Source organism: Python bivittatus, unplaced genomic scaffold, assembly GCF_059951505.1.
Source record: "Python bivittatus isolate LINGU-HERP-01145 unplaced genomic scaffold, Pbiv_v1 ctg000980_np1212, whole genome shotgun sequence".
Classification (NCBI taxonomy): domain Eukaryota; kingdom Metazoa; phylum Chordata; class Lepidosauria; order Squamata; family Pythonidae; genus Python; species Python bivittatus.
In genome coordinates, this window is record NW_028277125.1 from 19,731,198 (window position 1) to 19,756,591 (window position 25,394).

Consider the following 25,394-nt stretch of genomic DNA (forward strand, 5'->3'; position numbering starts at 1 on the left):
AAGCTCAGAAATATGAAAAGTACACAAAGTGTAAGCATGTGCATTAAGGAAAAGCCTCATACAACCAAGCAGAGAAGTGTACTTCTGCTGTTGACATAAGTGATATTGAAGTACTGTATATTCTGCTGCTTCTTTGCTGGGTTGAGTTCTATGGCTATATGTGCAGGTAGGCCAGGCTGCAAAAAGAATAATTTTTCTTTCCAATACTTGTTACTGGGATTTTAAAATGTTTAAAAGATATTTTAAAACCACCCACTTAGCCAGTGTTTTCTGTAGAGTGGAAGGTTAGGTAGCATATAACAGTCTCTTATCTCAACTATATTTTGTGTCTCAAGGATGAAAAACAAAGGAGCAAGAGTCTTGTTTTACGTTTCCCTGTTATATATGGTTGAAAACTCAACACATTTTGAGTTTTGTTCTTTTGGAATACAATCAACTCAAAACACTCCACTGAAACACTTCTAGTAAAGCTGTCCAAATGAACGAAATTCTTTTTGTTTCAGACACATTAGGTTTTACTAGCTATCTAAACAAACTACCATAAAATAATTCTTCCTCATTTAATTTTTCCAAAAGTATAAATTAAAGACATATCTGAGTAGATATATATGCATATATGCTCATTTGATCCATCCCATCTTTTCCAAAATGATGCTACTTACATGTAGTATTGACAGATTTTGTTTTTTTCTTTAAACATTTTGTTTTCCAAAGAAAGAAATTCAAGTGCTTTATTCCTTTCTCCTTCCAAGGCATCTTTTTCCTTTTCCACCATTTTAACTCTGTTTAACTAGACAGGATATAGAGATTTAATATTTCAATAGCTATACCTATTAAACGAGTTTTCACAAATCCATTATAGCTCATGAAGAGAGCATAGTTACCTTTCAATTCACAAGTAGTAATTACATGTGAAAGCAACATTTCAGATATTTCGTATGTATACTTTTATAGCACTCAGGTTGCTGCAACTCAGAAAAAAATCAGCTGCATTGCATATGCACTGCATATTTGTGTATGTGCTTGGTTTTTATTCTATGTTTACTGTATTTTATATTGTTTTTATTGTATTTTAATATTTATTGCTATTTTATTGTGAACCTCCAAGAGTCACTTTTTGTGATATGGGCAGTATCTAAATTTGAAATATAAATAAATATAGTATATGACAAATATAACACTCAATGGTTTCCCATACACATTTATAATTTAAAATTAAAACTTTAAGTCAATAATTTAAAATAATCTATTAGTAATTTAAAGCCTCACCTTCTCACCTCTTTGTTCATTTAATATCTCCACTCTTCGACATAATATTTGAATAGGCTCTTTTAATCGTCCTGATCCTATTATATCTTCTAAATATTCAAGCATGCCTTCATCATGCTCATTCTGCCCTTTTGGTTTCATCATCGCTATTTGTTCAACTTCTCCCTACAAGACATTTGATAACAAAGTTCTGCAAGAGTTTTAACTAAAATTGCATATATAACTGCTGCAAAATACTGGTATACCTGCACAAGGGAATCTTAATTGGAAAGGTACATAACAGCTGGCTAGTACTTATGTCTTCACAAAGCATTATGCAATGCCCTCTTTCAAGCCCATATACTTTTTCCCAAGTTTGTTACACATTTCTATCAAGGGTTCTGAGTTGGTGTGTCCATGTGTATTATTTCAAACCTCAAATCCATCTGCAGTTTGTTATCTCTGTGTTAAGCATATGACAGCACCTGCAAAAGATCCTCCACTGAAGACCTGAAGAGTAGACTATATGGGAACAGGTGGCTTTACAGTTAACTTGGACCTAGGGTATAAAAAGTTTTCAATTTCAAATCAAACCCAAAGAGCACCAGCATAGGTCTTTCAACATGGGGGAAGTGCCACCTGCAATTTGCAAGCTATTGTCAAGGGTTGCCCCACAAATTCTCTTACAACAGGGTGGGCAACATTTTTAAAGGCAAGGACTACATTAAAAAAATTAGCAGGTAGCAGCTGCACAAGGCAAGCTATAGTATGAAACAATTGTATTACTGACTGCAATCCAACAGGGCAGATCATTTGGCTGTTCAAAATAATACCAGCCAATAACTGTACTGTGTAAAATACTATTGATATACAATAAAGTTTAAAACATTTTTCTACCTTTTCTACCTTTACAACCAAGCTCAAAGGACCCCAAGGACTCCACAGTTCAACTCTGAGCTATATATTCTCTTCTATTGGTTTTCTACCTTTCTCAACTCACAAATAACTAGTTAGAACTAGGGATCTGAATAAATGAACTAAATTTTTACAAGATTCGTCAAGCAACATCGAATATGAATACATTTTATATTATGTTAATTATTTGTATTTCAACCTAATTTAAAACTGGATTAGTAGCTGGTATATTCTGTTATAGACTGATTGGCTATATAATTGCATAACACAGAGAGCCAGTTTGGTGTAGTGGTTAAGGTACTGGCCAGGAGACTCTGAGGTCTAGGGCTCCCTTAGGCCTGAAAGCCAGCTGGGTGACTTTGGTCTAGTCACTCTCAGTTCCAACCTACCTCACAGAGTTGTTGTTGTGGAAAAAATAGGAGGGAGAAGTATTACATATGTTCACCACCTTGACAAGGATGTGTGTGGGTATGCACACATGTGTATATAAATAATAAAAATAATTAAAAGGTGGGATAAAATAAAATATGCTTAACATCCAGCACTGGAAAACAGTTCAAAAAGAGGCAATGATGTATACTAAACTTCATTCAAGGATTGTAGCTTCTGTTCAACCATCTTTAAATATCATTGATCCATCAATATGCAAAATTATATTCTTCAGATTTCTGATTAGATCAGTAAGTACTGTATCTTCTTTCTACTACAACTCCATTAAAATCACAGCTACAGAATGGATAAAACCAATCTTAAGAAACCTTGATGTTTAAAAATTAATTATAGTAAGAATATTATTTTTACAGCATTTTAGCTTAATATGTCAATTAAAGACCAGACAATACTATACAAATCTCTACCTGTGCAACAGGATTTCCTGTTAGCTCCACCTATCATACAACTCCCAAATACGATCTGTAATAGATCTGGGAGATGGGTGGATTGGATAGGAGTACTTAGAAGGGATGACAGAATATTCTGGCAGATTCTGCTCCATCTGTGGAATGCACTATTGGATACAATCTAACATTTTAAATTTCTGATACAATAATATACTTTTCTACATAGATAATAAACTTGTCTTTTAAGGTAACATACATTACAGGTAGTCCTCAGTTTTCCCCACTGACTTTGCTTGTGGGAAGCCAGCAGGGAATATCAGAAATTGTGTTCATGTGACTGCAGCTCGCTGCAATGGCGTAATCGTGAGCCAGGTGTCCAGACTGCAATCATATGACCACGGGGACACTATGACAGCCAGAACTCCAAGGACCAGTCGTTATAACATTTATCACTCGTTCAGCACCGTCATAAATTTGAATTGTCGCTGAATGAGTGGTCATAAGTCAAGGACCACCTGTACAAGCATAGTTCAATAGTTCATTATTTTTTACTAAAGGTTTAATACTGGGATAAGCGATATGTTACAGCGACTTGCCTTCAACAAATACTATTCCTATCATTAAGCACAATCATCAGAAGCTATCTGGGTTATATCCTAGTTTCCATGTCAACTATATATAATGGACTATTTTCTAACAGTAAAGATTCTTAGAAAATTACTATAATAAATAACCCCTTTTCAATTTGGTGATAAAGTAACATTTCCATGGATAGATGTATTTAGAAAAGTACAGATCTGAGAAATAGTACAATTGCTGTTGTATAGGATATACTGACAGGTACGTCTGTATAACTGAGGACAGCAACCTAAGACTTCCAGGCATAGGTGAGTTCCTGTAGACTTCCTTTAGAACCCACCAACACATTTCAAATAACAACATTTCTTCCCAGGATGGCAAGAAAATATTTTGGGGAGGTGTTAATATATCCTAAACCATAAAATATATGTCACTCACCCAAATGCTAACTGAGGACAAAAATGGGAAATATTGGGATTTTTTTAGAAGGTTAGAGACCAGAACATTTATGCTAAGAGAAACTGAAACAAAACTTGAATGTACAGATCAGTTGTAGCTGAGTGACTCACACTAAGATACTTCACATTTTACTTGTACCTAGAAGAAAATGGATGATGAAATTCTTGGATTTTTTTTTTCCTTTAAATGTTTGGATGTCAACAATAGCTGTGTTTCTTAAGATTCTAGTACATAGCACTCCAGGTGCTCAAAAGGAATCCTTACCATAATTACCTTTTAAGATTTGTACAGTCCAGTTTCTGACAAAAGAAGAAAAGTGAACATATGTCTCGTGGAAAATTTTACTTGTATCATATGGAGGGAAGTATGATTAGTTCCCAAAGAGATTTTTTAAAAAGCTCTAGATATAGCTGAACATGCATAATGGTGGTGTGAAAATTCTGACTAGTACAATAGTACAATTTTCATTCAGTAATCTTTTTCTGTTTATTTCAATCTATAATTTCTGTATTTTAGTTTGAAGTAAAAAAATAAATTTACAAAAACAATCATTGGTATTGTTTTTAAAATTAAAAAAGAGGTTATTTAAGGTAATATGTTCAGATTTCACAGAAAAGCTAAATTATCAACACATTTATAAAACTTGACAGAAATATTGTTTTATTTATTTATAATCAGATTACAATAGAAATAAGATGACATAATCTAACCACAATTCAGCATTTTAAAGTATTTTTACTCTACAGAAGAAATTTAAAAATATACTTAACATTTTCAATGAAATTGAACAATTTATGGCAACTTGGTCATGTGTAAATTGAATAAAGCTCCAGTATGACTTACAATCTTTGTAGGTAATTATTAGAAATAAACAGTGCAAACAACCAAAAACCAATATGAACTATCCATGTATTTGATAGAATCCTTTATTGCTCATGGTTAAAAAAGAGCTGCATGAGTAACTTTCCTGAAAACCTTTTATACTACTGAGTCAGGTATAATAGGCTTTGGATGATCCATACAAAAACTAGTGTTTTGGATGCTTTATCTGTATAGAAATTGAAACTGGGCTATTTTGTTCTTGAGTAAGTGATGTTACTCTTGCAGTAAGTGGTGGCTGAGGAAAGACACAAGAGGAATGTATTGGAAAGATCAGAGGCCACTGGAATATAATGCACTAGGACATTTGTAATAGGGATTAATGGAAAGTGGGCATAGTGAGGCTGTGGTAGGAATTTGGGGACACTGTGATGGAATGTATCTATGAAAAGGAGGGTGATGTGGTGGATAGCAACAGAGAGCAAGGCTATCAGGAAAGAGGCGGTACATTCCAGGAAAGGAGACAAAAAACAGCACAGTCTGCAGTGGGAGTGTGGGAAGCATAAGAGGTTCAGGATAGCCACTCCCTAGAATCTCCAGGGTATATTCCCTAGTTGCAGTAGTATAGATTTAATCTGGCAAGATTTTGTCTATATGGTGTAAGCAAATAAAGACACTTAACCCAACTGAACTGTTTCATTGTTGTTCTTGGGCTGAGCCTGACACTAACAGAGATGAGAAGGGAGGAAGGCATTGGGAAGAGGGGGAATAGACAGGCTGCTACACAAGCTATGGGGAATACAGTGGGAGGGGGTTCAAAGTTTGGTTTAAGTTGGAAACAAAACATATTTTCCCTTTTTTGTGCGCACCCTTAATATTCCACTGTAGATGTATCACACATATCCACATTTTAAGAATTGGCAAGCGTGCACAGACATACAACTAGAAACAAAAGATAGCCAGTAAAAAGCTTTCATTTAACAGATGGGCTCTCTGAAGCTGATTTGATGAAGCTATACTGCATCCTTCAGAATACTGTTTTTCACAATTTTGCCGGGGGAAGCTACATTGTATCACATTACATTTTATTTAAAAGTGGTGGATATAAGAACGCTGAATTAGAAGAAAAATTACAGAACATTGTGTCCAGTTCTGGCACTGCATTTTAGGAAGGACATAGCAACCAAGATGGTAAGGAACCTGGATGGCAAAACTTAGCAAGTTAATCTTGAAGAAGACAAGACTGCAGAGAAATATATGTCTTCAACAATCTCAGGGGCTACCATGTAGAAGCCAGGGTACATCTGGTCAGTTTTCCAGAAGACAGGATAAAAAATAATGAATTGAGGTTGCAAAGAAGTAGATTTAGATTGGACATCAAGAAAAAAAAAAAATCTAAGAGCTGTTAATTTGGCTAGAACATGCAATAAGCATTTCTTAATTTGCCATTCAGAAAATACCATTTTGGTCTGTGTCTTATCTAAGTTTTAAAGCAAAATAACATGCTCCTCAAAAAAACATTTTAAACAGCATTAAAGTATTATATTTATGACATTTGTAAATTATTTAGCAGAACAGGAATACTGAAACCTACCAACTAAATTTATTGTAAGTTTTTCTAGACTTTTAAAGGTTTTATAAAATCTTTGAAATATACTATTTTAAAGTCTGACATATTAAACTTCCATTTTAACAAGCAGACAAGATAAAATATACTTTAGCACAAAAGTATTAATTCAAAGCCTCTAATTACATTATCTTAAAACTGAATTATTATTCTCTCCATAAATCATATGACCTAGTACCAGGTCAATAGTTGTAGTGCCAGGTGCTGCTGGAAGAATAACTGGAAAAATATTTTACTTCTAGTCAGGCATACTATAGTATATTTACTATGATACATTTGGCTGGGATCCAAAAGATTTTAGGTATTCGGTAATTTTTTGGTCCTCTCTTGTCATTCCTCATAGTCACTCCTAAGTGGACATTCAACAATGTGAATTGTAACTTGAATAAAAATCTGGACATCCTTTTCTGTCAAGGAAACCTTTTCCCTTTGTGTATGGGATGCTTTGGATTCTAGCCAAAATTTGCTGTGATCCCAATTCTATTAGCCAAAGGCTATCAAGTCACAATCAGTTCCAGAGCCAAAGGACATCCTGTAGTTCACCTAGATAATCTAGCAAATCCACCAAGATGGCTTTCTATAATGTTATGTATCGTACTTGAGGATGTGATTCTAAACTGCCATGCTTGATTTATTACCATACATGCAATTATACTCAGCCAATCTTCCTATTGTACTCAGCAAAAAGATTCTGGTGCACTCTTATTAACCAATGGACAGGAGGGCTTTTTCTGGAAAATAAAGCTGACGATACACTTTTTCAGCAGCATGTACAGAAGCCTTTGCTAATTTATGGCAACTTTCATGATTTATATAGTTTCATGTTATGAAAATTCAGGCCTAAGGTCATTCTTAGACATTTTGCTATCTGTACAAGCCCAAATAGCATCCACTCGTTTGCAAATGCATTGTTACATATTTAGATAGCATTATGAACATTATGAAAATTGTTAACTGAAAAATGGCAGAGACAGTCCTTTTCATGTCTGTAACCAATACAATAATTAAAAATACCGCTCTGCTTACTACAGATTCTTCTGAGAAATGGGATCTACCATGGAGTAAGGACAAGTCTCTTTTAAGGTGTGCAGAAATTGAGAACTTGTGGAGCTAAACAGCAGTTCCCAACATCCCTTATAATCAGCCATGAGGGCTTAGGCAGTTGGGAATTGTAGTTCAAAAACACCTTAGGCCCATCCCTAAGCAAAAACATTACAAGGTACTTCCCTCTTTTTCTCACTATTATTCCAATCTCTTCTGCACCCCCCAACCTTGAAACAGGTTTTGAGGGGCACTCTAAATTACAACATTAAACTTGCAACAAAATTGTAATAAAGTGGTAACAAGACACTTATCCCTGTCATTTTCTAAAAGGTGAAAATATTATAGAAAAAGTATGTAGCAACAGTATAAATGCACAAGGCCTACTTTTATAACATAAAGCAGATAGAATGCACATTTCTTATATAGCATTATTAGTACAAATAGAAGCTTACAATTTTCCCCATTTTCCTCAGTGGTTACACTGCAGTCCTTCACATGCTATTCATAATATCAATTAGGGGTGTGTGTGTGTGTATTTCATTTATCTCAATGTTAGTCCACTTTCCATTAAAAGTAATCCCAAAGAATAGTATAACAGGACTATAGTCTTAAATCACTTAAAATAAAGCCACCTGCCTTCAAGTGTTCTCTGATTAAGATACACAGAGCTTCAGAGAATCAACCAAGTTCAGTCTTAGATATGCTATATTTTTGAGCCTGGGTGCTCAGATGTTGCTTTAAAAAATTTAAAAGGTTGAAAATATCAATTATATTGTTTGATTTTCAAATCAAGTATAAGCATCAAATATAATTCCTGCCAAGGATACAGCTTATTACAAATTGTTCATGTTATCAAGTAACAAAGGTGTGAAGTTGGCAGTATTCCAACTCTATAAATTGCATTCATATAAAAGCTGTATACAATTTAACTTGGAGTTACTTCATTTTTAAAATTGTGCTTTATGTTTTATACCTCTCACGGGAAAAATTTGATGTGCTCAATCAAGAATAAAATATCTTCCTTCAAAAATATTAATCCTGTAAATCATGAAAGTTAAGTTATACCTGTTCATTGTTATCTCAGAATATTTAAAGTTAGGAACCAGCTATTATTGTTAACTCATAAAACAGAATATAATAATATAATGTGTTATTTAGTAATATATTTCACATATCACAAAAGACATTTTGTACACTAAAATGAATTGTGTCTATACACACACACACACACACACATATATATATAAAAGAAGGCCTGAATAAAAGATACACAACTTTTGATATAATTACTCTTATTTTTTAACAATAAATTCAGTGTGATTTAGGTTCATTAGGTTTAGAATCTGATGATATGCTTGCATTTGGTAAAAACAAAAAGGAAAGCATTACTAAAAAAAGAAAACTTAAACCACTTACTGTATTCATACATACATGATCCCACCCCTTAAGAATTAAGGGGTGGCATCATACAACTAAGTAATGTAATGTTAAAGTAGTATAACAAAGAAATATGACATCATGTAAGGGTCACCTTAGACATATAAGTGCCTCTGTACATGGACAAAGACTTTTTAGCTACTCCTTACAACTCTTAGTGCTAGAGCTGCTCAAAGTTCTGAGTCTCAGGGGCAGATATGAATTTTATAGAGGTTAGCATTTGAAACTCATCATGTTTCTCTGTATTGCAAACTTTACAATATTTCAGTGTTTGCTTCTGATTGAATAACAACTCAAAAGTCTTCTAAATAAAATTTTACTTGTTTTAAAATTATTCCATAAGCCTTTAATAAAGTAACATTTGTAGTTTAAATGAAATGCTTTTCACTTTTTCATTATTTATACAATTAATTTAATTCCTGCTTATTACTTTAAAATGTATAATTTAGAAAAAAATAGGCTTGACACAATTCCTTCCTGGGTGATTAGTATAGGGATTTAGCCATCGTCATGAAACAGAAAGTGGAAATTAGTAAATATCAAGTTACATTAATTTTTTTCCAAGAAAGAAAATTTAAGCAATATGAACTGTTTTATATTTGTTATTAAATCCTATGTTCTCAATATTTTAGGCCTTATACTCCACTATCCTAAAAACAGGTTTAACTACTTCTGTAAGATTACAGAGTGAAATGAAAATTTCATTTGAAATCTACTAATGAAAAAAAAAAGGGCACAAATAATAGTAAAACACATTTCATTCATTTATAATCAATTCTGTACTGAAAATTACAGCCATTATCATGACATGTAATAGGACCCAACAATGTTGGTTAATCCCTGTCACGCTTAAGCAGCACAATAATATTGGCGTTAAGATTATCTTTACTACACCAATATTTACGTGCTGCTAGGGCGGAACAAGTATAACAGTTATTCTACCCAGGTGCCTATCTAGAACATTAAATCAACATAATACCAGAAATCTTTTCAACTGATTTTCTTCCTTAAAATTCTAAAGCAGCAAATAATGACTTGCATATTTATTATGAAACACAAATCATGATGTGCTGCTATAGTACTTTGAGGCTTCCAGAACAAAAGACTTGCCATAATCCCTAAGCCAAATGTATCAAGTTATATGTAGTAATAAATTATTTTAAAGATTACCTGTAAAATCAGAAACCTATTATGGTCCAGGTCAATACCATGACTTCGAAGCAAAAGCCCAACATCTTTAAATGTTGCTTTCTTCCCACTGATATGGTATACTGAAGAATTATCTTTGTAGGCTGTTCTGGAAACACAGAAATTGCTGTTGGGAATGACTTCATAATCATCCCCTTCCTGTTTTGAAGGAAAACAAAACCAGAAAAACAATTGTTAGTATTAAGTCATTTGTCTACTCCAGATTTCAAAATTATTTTATTTTCACAAATCTTTTATATCCCAGTTCAAAGTACATCTGAAGCTACAATAAATTCTGTAACATATGCACTTTATTAGTCATGCCAGTATTTTTGCTATCAGATAGTGTCTTGGAAAACAAAAGACACACTTTAAATTGCCTAAACTTAGTATCAAAAGATTTGAACAATTTAATGTGTAACCCACTTTTTGTTTCTGAGTAAACATGCAATCTTAACTGAGTTCAGTGGGAGATTCTAAAATAATTGTACACAGGATTCCACCTTACACTTTGTCTATTGCCATCTTATAAAACAGATGCTTCTCTTCTATCTCTTGGACAACTTGCATAGTCTTGCCACTTTAGAAAACTTACTTATATATAATAATGAAAGCTTTAATACTTGAACACTTGTGATTGCTTCATATTCATTATGATGAGGAAACTTGAAAAAATCGGATTGTGTGTAATTTCAAAAACATCAAAATTACACATTTTACCAACCTCCTGCTTCAAAAGCATTTTCACAGATATTTTGATCTAAATCCAAAAATGCAAAATTACTTTGTCATTTTCATTTTTGTATTACTAATTTTAGGTAACAGTTTGCTTTCTCAGATTAATTTCTTAAGAATTTATTTTAATAAAAATATGGTAGAAAAATCCATTTTAGAAAGCAAACTAGTATTAATATAAACTAAAATGGAAGGTTAGACACGATCTAATCATGTCTAATAGCTAAATAGCCATAAATCATGGTTAAATTTATAAGAAAAATATTTTTTAAATTTTAGATTATATTTGAATTATTTCATTAAAATATATTTTATATATTGCATTGTTTTTGGTCAAAAAAATACCAATCCTGATTATTTCTTTTAAACAAAATTCTCCCACCCCATTCCTTTTTGGATTGTTAGTTCAATAATTTTTTATTGGCATTTTGTGAGGTTTTTAAGTTTAGCACAAGGGTGGTGTCTTTTTGTTATCTTTTGTAGTAGTAAAACATTAAAACAAGTTCTGAATTTAATTTCAAACTGATTCTTGCAAAAGTAAATATCATTAAATAATAATTTGAAATTATATCAACTTTCTTAAAAAAATGTTCAGTACTGGAAGGATGATACACACACACACACACTCCCTTGAATTACCCAGTAAAAAATTTAAAAAATTATTCAGCAATACTTATACTATATATTTGTAGCTAAGGCATATTTCAGACAAACTCAAAAGGTCTAGAGTGTTGCAAACTGTATATACAGGCAACATTTTCCCAGTAACACATTTATACAGAAGAAAATGAATATTAAATATATCAGTGTTTTATATTCTATAATTTGAATAAAAAAAATTCAGTATTCCCCCACATTGCTTTTTTCTACATAAATTCAATCAACTACATGATTAAAAATTCATAGGACATTAGGTGGTTAGTTTTTCAGGTTTAAAAACATACCTTGTCAATTATCTTTTGAAAATGAACTTCTACAGTACAGCTCTGGATGTCACTATGTTCATCAGAATTGTGTATCAGTACTGAAATTTTTTTGGATCTTATTTTTTGTGCTCGATAACCAAAAACAAAGAGCATGGAATCAATCACATTAGATTTTCCACTGCCATTTGGTCCAATAATGCATGAAAAACGCTGCATAACACACACACACACAAAAAAAATACATTGCAGCTTAATGGTTGCTAGCAATTGACCTCACTGCTTTTCACAACAGTTTAAAATATAGTTACACCTAGTGCAGGAAAATATGAAGTACAGTATTGGAAAGCTTGGTTTTTACAGCCAAGGACAAAACATACAAACTATTCAAAGACACCACCTATTAGCTCAAATTTCTAAAGTTTTACCAAGAAAACTCTGCATTCAGTAAACAAAGTGCTACAAAGAAGTATGTTCACAATTAGCATCATGAGAAGTAATAAAATCCTTCAAATTATGAGATTATTTTATTTAGTTTAATTACTGATTGTTACTCATACGTAGTAAGAAAATATTTTGTATACTTTTAGCTTCTTGAACTCCACAACAAGCAACATCTTGAAAAGTACAAACAATAGTAATTGAGACTTTCATCTGCTCTACCCCCACTCCACCCGTGTTAGTTGGCAATATGTAATTTATTTAACTGTAAGAAGAAAAGTCACAACAAATGTTTACCTCAGCTTAAAAGTTACATAAACTAGAAAGATACCTTATGAAACGGTCCTAGAATTTGCTCCCCAGCATAAGATTTGAAGTTCTGGTTTACAATGTGAGTTATCATGAGACGAGGAGCTCCAGCTTCATTGGTCATAGCTGGAGGTGGGGGAGGAGAGATGCTACTCAAAATCTCTTCTAAACTTTGACCATCAACTACTCCATCTGATACTGCTAAAGATATCCAAAAACAAGAAAATTGATACACTTAATAACTATATACCTGTATATACCTATATAGATATATAGTTATAAACACACACATATATAATCAATGGAAATAAAATAAAAGTCTCTTTTAAAGCACTACTACAACAGAATAAACACATTTGTACAGTTAGACTGAATTACTAAGAAGTAGATCTAGAATGCATCTCTCCCAGATATTGAAGGACTAATTCAATAAATTAGAAGTCTATTCTCAAGAGTAACCAATTTTTTTCTACATAATACCCTCCTACATTATATAATATCTCTATACATACAAATCGCAGAAAACCGGGGAATCTTCCCATAATCTTGCATTTTCAGGCACACGAAGAGCTTAAGCACACTGTTAAGAAGGTGGTTGTTATACATTGCATTGCAAGTTCTAATGACAGCAGCAGCACTACCTCTCGAAGACAGGAAGTTTGTCTCTCTCTCTCTCTCTCTCTCTCACACACACACACACTCACACACAAAATCTGGCCATTTATGTTTCAACAAAACATAGACCTTTTTATAACTCCTTGAGACAATCTTTTCTTTGAATAATTGTCTAGTATCACTTTTCAGATATTAATCCACACACTAATATTTGATGATAAATACATTGCACTGGCACTTATTTTCTTTTAATAGAGATTTTTTGCAGAAAATATCTATCTATCTATCTATCTATCTATCTATCTATCTATCTAATCATTAACGACTGAACAACAATTTTCTACCAAAACATAAGGCACAAGGAGCTACTTTCCGTATTTCTCAAAATTTTATCTATTTAAATTATTGATATCATGGTATCACAAAACACCAGGAATACGACAACTAATTTTTACTGAAATTCAAACCTTGGTTTTAAACACCACTTTTACCTGAGACATTTATAATCACTGTAGAAACCAGCACAGAATAATAAGCAAAACTTTATTATGCTCGAGATAATTTAAATTAATCACTGTAGAAACCAGCACAAAATAATAAGCAAAACTATACTATACTTAATATAATTTAAATCAGGACACCTCTATGCTAAGTTAATAAAGCAAACATCAGGTCAATAAGAGACTGACCTTGCTGAGGTACTTCAGTGGGGTGCATACTCGCTTCTTTTTCATGTTCCCCATCATTAGAGGACTCCTCCAAGGGGTCATTGCTTTTTTGATGGGTTGCCGTAGATAGTTTAGTTCTTTTGCTTGGCATGATTTCTGTTTGCTGTTTAAATTCCAAATAGTTATACTATAAAAACTGTTAAGTTTATTTCCCTTCCTGCTAAAGTACTAAAAGAGAAAAGGAAAAACCCTGTACCTAAAGTCTAGAAAAGTTTGCATCCAGTCCCAGATATTAATTGAAGTTCAGAGCAAATGTTTCAAACTGGCAAGCTATTTATGACAGCAGGCATGCATTTTCCTATCTTCACACAGATTATCTTCCATAGTAAAGCAGATTACATATTATAAATTACAATTTACATCCGTCATACTATCCCAACAAATCAATCAAGCGGATAAAAAAACAAAAAACAAATCTTAGTAAGTACTCTGTAATACAGAAATATACTATCTAGCATTTAATCTAAATTTCTAGAGGTATATCAATGTTTATGATTGTAAATGAAACCAGTGTGATTAAAAAAAAATCAGCCAGATAGGCAGATTTTCTTCTAAAGTCAAAAGCTGCAAAATCAGAATAACTGTAACTCTTTTATAAAGAACGGATATGACAATTTAGATCGGTTCACAATTTGGTCTATACATTGCCATGAACAAGATGAAAAGCATGGTTGTTTTCTGTCTCATGAAGGTTTTAGATATTAATATTAAAGAAATATCTCCAAAAATTCTAAAGTAAAACATCTGATCCAGCGTGCATAGTATTTTGCAGTAATTATCTTCATGATTTTTATCAGAAAAACATATTATTAAGAGAATGGTATACTCAGAAAAGAGACTGAAATAACTGCATATTTCATTACCTCAGAATCCAAAGAAATCCAATGAACAGGAATCAAATTTTGCTTTTATTGTTAAAAGAAACTGCAAAGCAACGACTTATTTTATGCAGAGCATTTCATAAAAACTGATGAAGATCAAGTATCCTCATAAATGGGTCAGACTTCTAACCTTCATAAATCTATCACCTCTTCCTCACCCCTCATAACTTGCATCCAGTAAGGGGTCAAATTAGCGGTGTTTTCCTAATAGCACTTACGGACCTAATGCAAAATACCACTCGTCAGGTCAGAGCCGCAAAATCAAAACTCTGCTGTGATTAGAATGTACAAATTTTAAAAATTAGTGGCTTGCCAATTTCTGAAAGAATTAGAATCAGCTATCCCTCCCCTACACTTCGAAGGCGTGCGTGCTTTTTCAGCGTGCTCAGTTAATAGAATAATCAGTTTAAGACATTACAAAAAGCAGCGTGAGCGTTATCACTTAAACAGCTAATTAATTTTTCTAAACCACTAAAAAACCCACGAATATCGCTTTTTAAAGAAATAATTCGAATGGAGCGGAATAGACATTGTGACAGCCTACTTCAAATAAAAAAAATGGCTGTGCGAGAATAAGTTAGGGAGTCAACTTGGCGTTTATTACAGGCAACGGAAAAAAAGCCAACCAATGCTTTCTGTCCCCCTTCCCCCACGCGGTGGCGGGGAGTGGGAAAAGCGGGGGAGAAGAAAAAGTGCCCGCCGGTTTGGGGGAGGGGGAAATGGGGCAAGTGCCTTTTCCTACAAGGGACAAATTGCGTGGAATTTCCATTCTCCCAATTAGGAGGAATCAAATATTCTCCCTCATACACATAAGTAATTATGAGGTAAGTTCATTTACCGTATTGAAGCTTCAACCTCCAGTCTAATCCCAGGAAGGGGAGTTTCTCAAATATATCTCCTGAAGCAAACGCAGGAATATTATATCCAAGGATGAGCTTACCGGGCAGCTACTAAGTACTCCGTCCTCACCCACGAGTGGAGTTGGTACTCGAAGCGCGGGCCAGCAAGTTTCCGAATAGAAGCCCCTGCAGTACCAGACACCTTCGTTTCCTGCCTGCAGCCTTGGCGGCTTCTACACTCGAAAATGGCGCCCAAACGGCAAACTCGTAACGAAATTCGTTAGAAAAGCGCAAAGCATGCTGGGGAAAGAAAGGGGCAGGCTTCCCGCAGGTTTGAAAGGAGAAAAAAAAATAATGAAACGTTCTCCCGCGCCGCCATCTTGTTTTCCGTTATTTAGCGAAAAGGTGGCGGATTGTTTTCACGTCATATTTTCTCAATAGTTTTTAAAGGCTACGGGGGAGAAGGCAAGAGGGATATTTCCCAGGCTTTAGAAGAATATATTTGAAAACATCCCCAAATAACAAAGGAGAGGGAGGGACCGGACCCCCTCCCGTTGTGTAGGCGGGCTGCAGGCGGGTTACTTAGCAACAGCTTAAAAAGATAATGGAATAATGGAGGAATTTTTAAAAAGACTGACTGTAGCCTTTACTTTAAAAAAAAGTGTGCCATTTAATTTTGTATGTATTGATTAAACATGACAGGTTGGCTATCTGACGTCAGGGCTGGCGTCATGTGCTTGGGGATACCCGAGTTGGAAAAAAAAGAGGAGCCAAACCCCGTGGGGGAGGGAGAAGATTGCAAGGGATTAGGCATAGGAACTCTCGCGGGAAGTAGCTATAGAAACCGAGCCGCTTCCCCTCACGGTGAAAACGGCAGAGGAGGGGCTCCTCTTTCCTGGTGAGGTCCACGACAGCAGCCGTTTGGAGACCGGCACACTTGGCTTCCATCGAGGTTCAGGACCCCTGTCCTAGGAGAGGCCTACTTTGTTTCTTCTGGCTCCGAGTTCTCCCAGGTAAGCATTGCGTTCCTTCCGTAGACCTTCACCTTGGACAGGTAAGAAGGGAAGAGATGAGTTGTACAGGGGCTGGAAGTAAAGAGAAGAAGCGAGTGATGAGAGACTTCAGCGCGAGGTCAGATATTGACAAACCAAGATCGGCGGGAGCGACTGGCCTCGTTGAATCGCCTTTGCCTTCGGAGACGATTGGAGAGAGCGGCAGAGGAGAAACCTCGACATTCCTGGTATTGCTCATCAGAGAAGGGCTTAACCACGACCATACCCACTCTCCGCAAAATCTGTGTATCAGAAACTGGATAAGTATAAGCATGCGGAGCGTCAGTGATCCTTTTCTATCACCTGTGCTGTAAGAGTTATTTGGGAACCGAACTCTGAAGCTCTTGGGGGTTTTTTTTCTTTTCCTTTTCTTTGCTAAATACGACTTCAGGGGGAACTCCCCTTCTTGATTGTTTGCTTTTAAACTAAGTTCGTCATATAAAAATATCGGAAAAGGTTTCAAAACCTAAAAATAGAAGAAGTGTGGAAGATAACAAACTGAGCTGATCCCTGTAGTTCCTGTTAAAATTCAATAGATTTTGAAACGAAGTAAGGTTTGTTACTGCCTCCCTTTACTGAAATGCTAAGACTTTATTACATTATATTATTTAGCATATATTCCGAGGCTTTGAAATAGAAAAGAAACTTAAGAACTTCTCATTAACTTATCAGAGAAAAAAAAGATGCCTCATTATGAAACAGAATCAAATCGAATATTTTACTGTATTTTCAATTTGTTGCCAAATTGAACTGCTTGAAAAGGTGGATTCAAGAGTTCATAATCTTGCTGAAGATGCAAACCTTGTAATGAACAATGCCAATTAAAGGTTAAACTACAGTATATATTAGCAATGTGTTTGCAGTTACAGTGCTAACAGATAAAGAAATGACAGAGAGGATTTTCAAGTTTTTTTAGTACACATTTCCTTTAGAATTTGGATTAAAATTCACATTTATGGAAATTTGCAACAAGAAAATATTTCCAGAAATTGTAAGTTTGTTAGAGTTAGCAGCAGTGGTTGAGAGGAAAGACTGAATTCTCAATTTATCAAGTGTAATAGATTTACTGGGGAAAAAAATGCCAATAGAGTTATCACAGAGAAGAAAGTTGAGGATCTAATGCTAAATCAGGCAAAGTCTCTTGGTCTAATAGAAGCCAACAGGCATAAAACCTGAAATAGAATAAGCCAACTCCCCTCCTAGCTATATAAATGTAAGGCATTAACTAAACTAAGTATAGTTGTAAACTCGATGGCTTCTGTGATTCTCCATCTAAGGAAATCAGCACATAATGAGCATCCTCTGAAATTCACATAGCTTTTACCAAAAGCTTGCAAACAACTGACTAAATAATAATACAAATATTTCCAGTACTGTAGAATTTCACCTTTATCTTGCAGTCTTGGTGTGTTCCTGTGCAATTGTTAGGACAATATCTTGCAGCAGAAAATACAAACCACCTTGTGAGACCTTAAAAACCAATACTTTTATTAAGCAGTACATTCTACAGATTCCAGCATATTTCATGTAAGGGGATTTCTGCTCCTAAGGCTAACATGTTGACTGGGTTTAAATGTCATATTAAGCCATAATGTAATTTATTGGGTTTGGTTTAGCATCTTGTGTAAACATAGTCATTGTGCCCTGTAAACCATAGTGAATGACTTAGTATAATATAAGAATCCAGCCATTTATATTTAGCAAACCAAGTTTAATTATAATTTATTATGGGTGATTCCAGCTAATTGATCTTCAGAAGAAGTAGATGGAAAGTAGGTTGCATTTGATTTGTGCCCAGTGTGGCCCCTGCTTTAATCAATTTTTTTGTATTCAAAATCAAGATTCTTAAATAGAGAAAATCAAGAGTTCTCATTCATTTCAGTGCTCAGAGGGTGACTAGGTTTATGTTTTATGTGGATATTACTCAGAGTCCTTACTGCCATGAAAATGTCTGCTTTCTCTCATTTCCAGACAGAAGAAATCTCCATGCTTATTTCAGTGCAATGACAAATTAACTTTGTTTTATAGAGCAAGTTGCTTTCTTGTATTATTTAGAAGCTACAATGCTATGCACATCTACATGAAAGCCCCAGTTAAAAACATTACATCTTGTTTCTAAGTAAATAGGATATACTGTGTCTATTTTTCTTTACTGATCTGCCAATATCAATAAAAGTTTTGCTAATGGTTTAGAAGGATGAAAAAGGCAGCTCTTAACACATTTACCCATTTATTTAAAATATTAATATCCTCCTTAGGAAAAGGCTTCCAACAAACTATGACTTATAATTTGTAAGAAATTATAAAGAATGTAATGTCAGAGCCTCTCATAGACCAGAATACTCAAATAATTATAAGGTCTGCTTCTGTTAGTTGACAGTTTTAGGAAGAGCTTTGGCCTCCGCTAAGATATTAGGTGCCACACACCTAAAGAGTCTATTAAACAGCTCCACTAATTCTTAATATATTTACTTTTTATGTATAGTCATTGTAGCCCTTTTTTGGGGAAGTTTATCTTCGGTAAAGTATGGGGAATAATAATTGTTACAGTAGTAAAAGTTAGTATCATTGATACTATAAAAGGACACTTATTTAATAGTTAAATTTTTGATAATATAAAAAATTATAAACAAGTTGTGAGAAGTTGGACACATTTACAACAATAGACCTTTAAGTAGTATTTCTACATACTGAGTAATTTCAACCTCAGGGGTATTATAATATGTATTGAAATTTTGGTGTGAAGCCACCTGTAGAGTCAGGTTATGTGACTAAGAAGGAAAATTAACAGATGATTATTTTGTAAACTGTCTTATATTAATTTTTATATACAATGTGTGTTAGCAATTGCAATGAAAAGTGGAAGTTGTCTGCATCTTCTGCAGGGAGAGGAGAACAGATCTGAATCAGCAATTGAAAGGAAAATTTCAGGGCCATAATCAGAAACAGAATCTCAAGATGTATATTTACACATAGAAATGAGATTGTGAGCCAGAATGTGATTTACTGAAACTTATTTCATTTTAAAAGTACTGTATGAAAAACTTTATTTTTAAAATGCAGTAACAAGGTTATATGCTGTACTCTCATGTTACATCATTCTCATATTTAGTTAATAAATGACAGAAGTTTCAGCCATATTCTCCTGCTTGTAACTAGATAAAACAAATTATTTTAAGAATATATAAAGATTATGTCCAAAACATAGAACATTTGCCTTTTAAGTTAACCAGGTCTTGAGCCTGATCTTGCTTATTCTGTGTTACTAAAATGTGTGTTTATGCCTAATTGTAGCATTCACAAAAAGTTCAACAACCAAGTTAAACCTCCTAGAATTTAAATTTAAAAGAGTTTTTTTTAAAATTAGGTTACATTAAGTAAAAAAATAGATACTCTGGCACAAACTAATGTGTCCTATACCTGTATCTATTTAAGGCCTTGAAAAAACCTTTGTGTAGTAATTATTTAGTGGGTCATAGTCATAGGACTCCCAAGAGATTAGAAAGCATATGTTACAACTAATAGGATATACTCTTCTGAATAAGCAAGTGCCTCTTAGTTAATTTTAATGCAAGTTCCTTTCATTGTAGCAGTTACAAGAGGCCCATTGTTTTGCAGAATATTTTGTATTATTTTCTGCTTTTTGTAGATAAATATCATTTCTTACTGTTCATTTTATACCAAGAAATAGATCCAAAGCTTTTAATACTAACGTTTAATAAATTAACATAGAACATGGTCAATGTTTTTTTCCATTCTTATTCATATAATTATATCACATTGTTTTTATTAGTTTTGATTAGAGAAGATATTTGCTTACAATTTAGATATTAATATTTAATTTTTATGCAAGTGTTTATTGGCTACTTTTTAGGACAAAATCCTAAGGAATACATAACATGTAATATGAATATATTACAATAAAATCATTTAAAAATAGGTCCTTTGAAATATGCTTATATATGTAAAACATAAAAATGCCAAACATATCAGCAACACTTTGGAATTTTAAACATAAAACTAATAATAAACAACAGCTTGAAATAACTGATTAAAATAAACCTTTGGACTGTGCCAGAATTCTTCACACACACATCTTTGGGAGGTAAAATGTTTTCTGCAGATGCCATTTCACAGTCCCATTCTCCCCCCCCCCCCCCGACACCCTTCAAGCAGGATCTTTACCACAGATATTAACACTCAGGGTTATTTAGATGCGGCCAGTTTTGTGAGAAGCCTGATATGAGTGTTCATAGGACAAATAGAGCACATTGAGCTAGTCTTTGAAATACTTGGGCAACCTGTGCAATAAAGAATCAGTATCACATGTTCCACATTCTGGGTCACTTGAATTTCCAGACTTCTTCAAAAGCAGCTCCTTATGGAACACAGTGAAATATTCTAACTTAGATGTGAATAGTGTATAGAATGACCAAAATCCAATCTAATCACAGATGACAGCTAAGATAGCAAAAGATCAGAAGGCCATCAGAGTTGGTACAGTACTTCCAAATATAACCCTGGGAGACCCTGAGGCTATGAATCTGATTGTTCAGGGGAATTCAACTCATTCTAAGAGAAATCACATCCTTACGTCCAGGTAGACTCCCCCATTTGAAGTAATTACCTGCTGTCTCAGACACATTTCAGCTTCTTCACCTTTAATGATTCTAAAACCTTTTTGACACCTGTTTGGAAACTCCACAACTTTTCTGGGTTTATAAATAGAAAATAGAGGTAAACTTGGATTTTATATTATGATGATGAAATTATAACTGGAAGCTTTAGAAGACTATTCTCAAAAGATTCATATAGATGTTAAATATGCTGTGCAAATGAAAACTTGAAATGCTTCATAAACCAAAAATTATGAAGTAGAGTTGAAAATTCAGGAAAATTGAAAGAGATCTTTGTACTGCTAGTTTGGACAAAATATTCCTTAAAATATGCTTGTATTAAAGTTTTGTTTGGAGTATGGTCTATTAATGATTTTTAAAATATTTACAGTTGTAACGTGTGCAATCAAGACAACATCTCTTCGTCCATGAGTCGGCTGGATTATCAGCACAGAAAATAAAATCCAAATGAGGTTAAAGATATCTCTGCTAAAAGAACCAAAGCATATCCTTTGTTTATGTCTGAAATAATGTTGCCATTGTAGCAGACCTTATATTTCTCAATGTTTGTGGTTATGTAGATTTTAAAAATTATCCATGTTTAAGAATATAAAATAGGTGATGTCCTTTGGTGGCACAAGCAAAAGCATTTTGTGTAAACCAAAATTCTTCCCCCTACCATTTTTTAAGAGTCATTTATCACCCATCCTCAGTAAAATACTACAGCTGTATAAAGAAAAAGAATGGAATGAAGGACCTTCATTTATGAAATAAAAATAACTATATGATCACAAGTATATAAGATATCTCAGTTGAACATGTTAAACTTTGAGAAAATCTCTGCATTGCCAATATAGCCAAAAATTTGACGTCACACATTTTGAGTCCCTGTATAAAGTTCCCAATATCAGGATCTGTTTCCCATGTACTATGGAATACAGTGGTGCCTCTAGTTACGAACGCCCCTCCTTACGAATTTTTCAAGATACAACCAGCTCCAGCCCCAAAAATTTACCTCTACTTGCGAACTCCGCCTCTACTTACGAACCGGATCTGCGGCCATTTTCCCTGCTGCCACGCGGTCGCGGCTTCCTGTGGGCGAGATCGCAGTAGCAAGGAGACGTTCGGTGAGGCTTGTGGTGTGTTTTGTGGCGTTTGGAAGGTTTTTGTGGCGTTTGGAAGGTTTTTGAGGTTTAAAAATAAAATGCATATGTTTCAGAACTGTTTAGCTGTATTTACATTGAACCTTATGGGGGAAATTTACCTCGCGGTGCGACCAAATTCGGAGGGCGGATTAGCCGTATTTACATTGAACCTTATGGGGAAATTTGCCTCATGGTGCGACCAAATTCGGAGGGCGGAACGGATTAACCGTATTTACATTGAACCTTATGGGAAACTTTACCTCGACTTGAGACCAACTCAAGTTGCAACCAGAGTCACGGAACGGATTAAGTTCGTAACTAGAGGTACCACTGTAGTTTACTTCATTTTAATGGAAGCTTTGATTGTTGTAGGTTGTTTTAGAATTGTTTAGTTATTTCTTCAGAGTAAGAGAGAATTCTGAGGAAGCACTAGGAAGGAAGAAACAAACATTAATTTCACTTTATTTACTTATTTATCAAATTTGTGTGCTGACTGACTCCCAACTATTCTGGGCAACTCACAAGTAAAACAAGAAATATTTTAATAACAAGTGAAAAATAAAAGATGGCAAGAACAACAAACTAGACAGGAATGAAACAAAGGAGCTTCACTTTCCCTCACCAAAGGCCTAGCCAAAGAGCCAGGTCTTCAAGGCCTTCTAAACAACACCAGAGTGAGGGCCACCCGGATCTGTGGGGGAACCTCATTCCAGAGAGCAAGCACTGTTACAGAGAAGATACACTTCTGGAGTCCTAATAGATGGCAGTTGAAGAACCCAGAGTGTGCTAACCTTGCAAGATTGAATCAGTGGGGTAGATATAGGGAAAAAGTGATCCCTCAAGAAACCAGGACCTATGCCATGTTGGCTTTATAAGTAACAACCAGCATCTTGAACCATACCCAGAAGCAAGCTGGTAACCAGTGCTGCTTGCGAAGTAGAAGTGTTACATGGACATACTGTGGAACATTCACAACTGCCCACGCTGCTTCATTCTGGACCAGTCTTTGGATGGTCTTCAAAGGCAGCTCCATGTATATTGTATTGCAGTAGTCAGGCTGTGAGATGACCAGGGCATGAATGATTGTCTGAAGGGCCCCTGATCTAGGAAAGGGTACAACTGGCACACCAAATGAAGTTGTGCAAGGGCTGTCCTGGCCGTAGTTGCCACCTGTTCTTTGAGTAGGACTGTGAGTCCAGGAAGACCCCCAGATTGTGCACCACCCCTGAATGGGGAAGTGCAACTCCATGCAAAGTGAAAGATGAGGTATCCCCAGATCTGGGCAGCCCAAACACCCACAACCACTTGGTCTTGGTAGAATTGAGTTGTACAGAAAATATGATCAAGGGTATTGAAGAGAAATAAACAATGGCTTGTAAAAAATAAATCATGTTAGCCTTCTAGAGGTTTTGAGAATATGGAAAGCATATGGAATAGAGGTGATCTGATAGCTTTCTGAAACCTCATCTAAACCGTCCATTGTTAAACACTTGTTAAACAACAAGAGATGAAAGAAGGAATTTTCTATGAATTGGTGATGGATTAAAAAACATGAAGCAGAGAATCGAAATAAATAGCCAGTTCTCAACACGGAGGAATATAAAGAAGCTTTTTAACTGTTAAACTTCTACAGTTTGTAATATAATGCAATACTGTGGGAAAGGTTCAGATTGTGTAAGTTACAGTTCTGTTTAAATTAAAGGGGTCGGTAATGATCAAATCTTAATGATTTCAATGGATCTACAGCTGGATTACTTTGGATTCAATGCAACATTTTTACTATGTGCTAATTAATCTTTATTCAACATACTCTGAAGAACCGATGTTATACAGTGCTGTCATTTGAACAAATCCCTCATACAACCAAAACTCTACGAATATTTTTTCTAAGTGATAGGAGTAAGGATACCCCAAAGTCAGCCATGTACATTTTTTGGTGCTGGAATATTCAAACAGATGAGATTTTAAAAATGTACTGTAATATTTATTGTCAGTTTTTAAAACAAATGTAATTTGTTTTATTCTTTTTGAAAAATGCATGAGTCAGATGCATTAGAAATAATTCTATTCCTTAATTCTATTAAAACATAAAGAATTAGTTAGCTGTGTAGGCTGGACATCAGCAGATGAACTATATTCATGCAGTGATGATCACCAGATTATAAAATGGAACTTGTTAAATGGAGAAACAACACTAGTTGTGAAGCTTCCTGATGATATTTATCCTATAGATCTTCACTGGTTTCCCAAAAGTTTAGGTGGAAAGAGACAAACCCATGCTGAGAATTTTGTACTTACAAGTTCTGATGGTAAGTTGCCTTGAAAATTTATGTTATTCATTTTGGTGTACTATCAGAAATATGATGTTCCATCCCAAATCACTAATGTTAAATTCTTCTGTGGGTGTCATATTGATTGTATTTGCACATAACACTACACCAGGATTTGTTTTGTCCATTATTGTTCAAACAAGTAAGGTTGGTCTTCGAGACAAGCAGATTAATAATTTTAATCTGAGAAATTTTGTCCAATTTCTCGTTTGTTTTTCCTTCAATTCTGCTAGTAACCAGATGGCATCCCCAATGAGTTAGTGTCTTCTGCTATGTTTTTTTTTTTTTTTTACTGTACATTTGTGGTGGCTTATTGGGTAGGTACTTTTACATGGGAATAAACGAGAGTTGTCTTTGCTGTGGTGCATTAACTGTGTAGTGTAAATGTTTTTCAGTTTCTTTAATGGAGTGTGTATATTAGCTTTCAATATATTTTTGTAAGGTTCATGATTTTTGGTGGCATTTATGTTATGCGTGTGTATACGTGAGGGGGGGAAAAGAATTTGTTCAAAGACAATTGACCTTAGACCCAGCTTTGGTTGCCCTGATAAGTGTTCTGTACTGGGGGAGGGGGGCAGTCTCTCTAAATTACCATTTTAGTGCTATGCTGAAATGGTTAGTTTGT

The 25,394-nt window shown here is 34.5% G+C and overlaps 2 protein-coding genes across 5 annotated transcripts in view; one reads left to right on the forward strand and one right to left on the reverse strand.

Moving 5' to 3' along the window:
* The window catches only part of SMC4 (structural maintenance of chromosomes 4), a 63,107-nt gene extending 47,239 nt beyond the window's left edge, over nt 1–15,868 (reverse strand). Inside the window, exons 1-7 of one of the 2 annotated variants that reach the window (XM_007429945.4) lie at nt 15,728–15,864; nt 13,868–14,009; nt 12,586–12,764; nt 11,835–12,026; nt 10,138–10,314; nt 1,270–1,434; nt 663–790 (exon numbers count right to left, since the gene is read on the reverse strand). In XM_007429945.4, coding sequence (XP_007430007.1) covers nt 663–790; nt 1,270–1,434; nt 10,138–10,314; nt 11,835–12,026; nt 12,586–12,764; nt 13,868–13,997 — 971 coding nt within the window. In that variant the 5' untranslated portion in view covers nt 13,998–14,009; nt 15,728–15,864. Of the gene's footprint in view, nt 1–662; nt 791–1,269; nt 1,435–10,137; nt 10,315–11,834; nt 12,027–12,585; nt 12,765–13,867; nt 14,010–15,727 lie in introns of both variants that reach the window. The other variant, XM_025167783.2, reaches the window with a different exon arrangement.
* A 629-nt stretch (nt 15,869–16,497) lies between these two features.
* The window catches only part of IFT80 (intraflagellar transport 80), an 84,758-nt gene continuing 75,861 nt past the window's right edge, over nt 16,498–25,394 (forward strand). For all 3 annotated transcript variants that reach the window (XM_088131849.1, XM_088131847.1, XM_088131848.1), the window contains exons 1-3: nt 16,498–16,639; nt 21,686–21,798; nt 24,526–24,748. In XM_088131849.1, the coding sequence (XP_087987975.1) occupies nt 21,763–21,798; nt 24,526–24,748 (259 nt within the window). In that variant the 5' untranslated portion in view covers nt 16,498–16,639; nt 21,686–21,762. The remainder of the gene's footprint in view (nt 16,640–21,685; nt 21,799–24,525; nt 24,749–25,394) is intronic.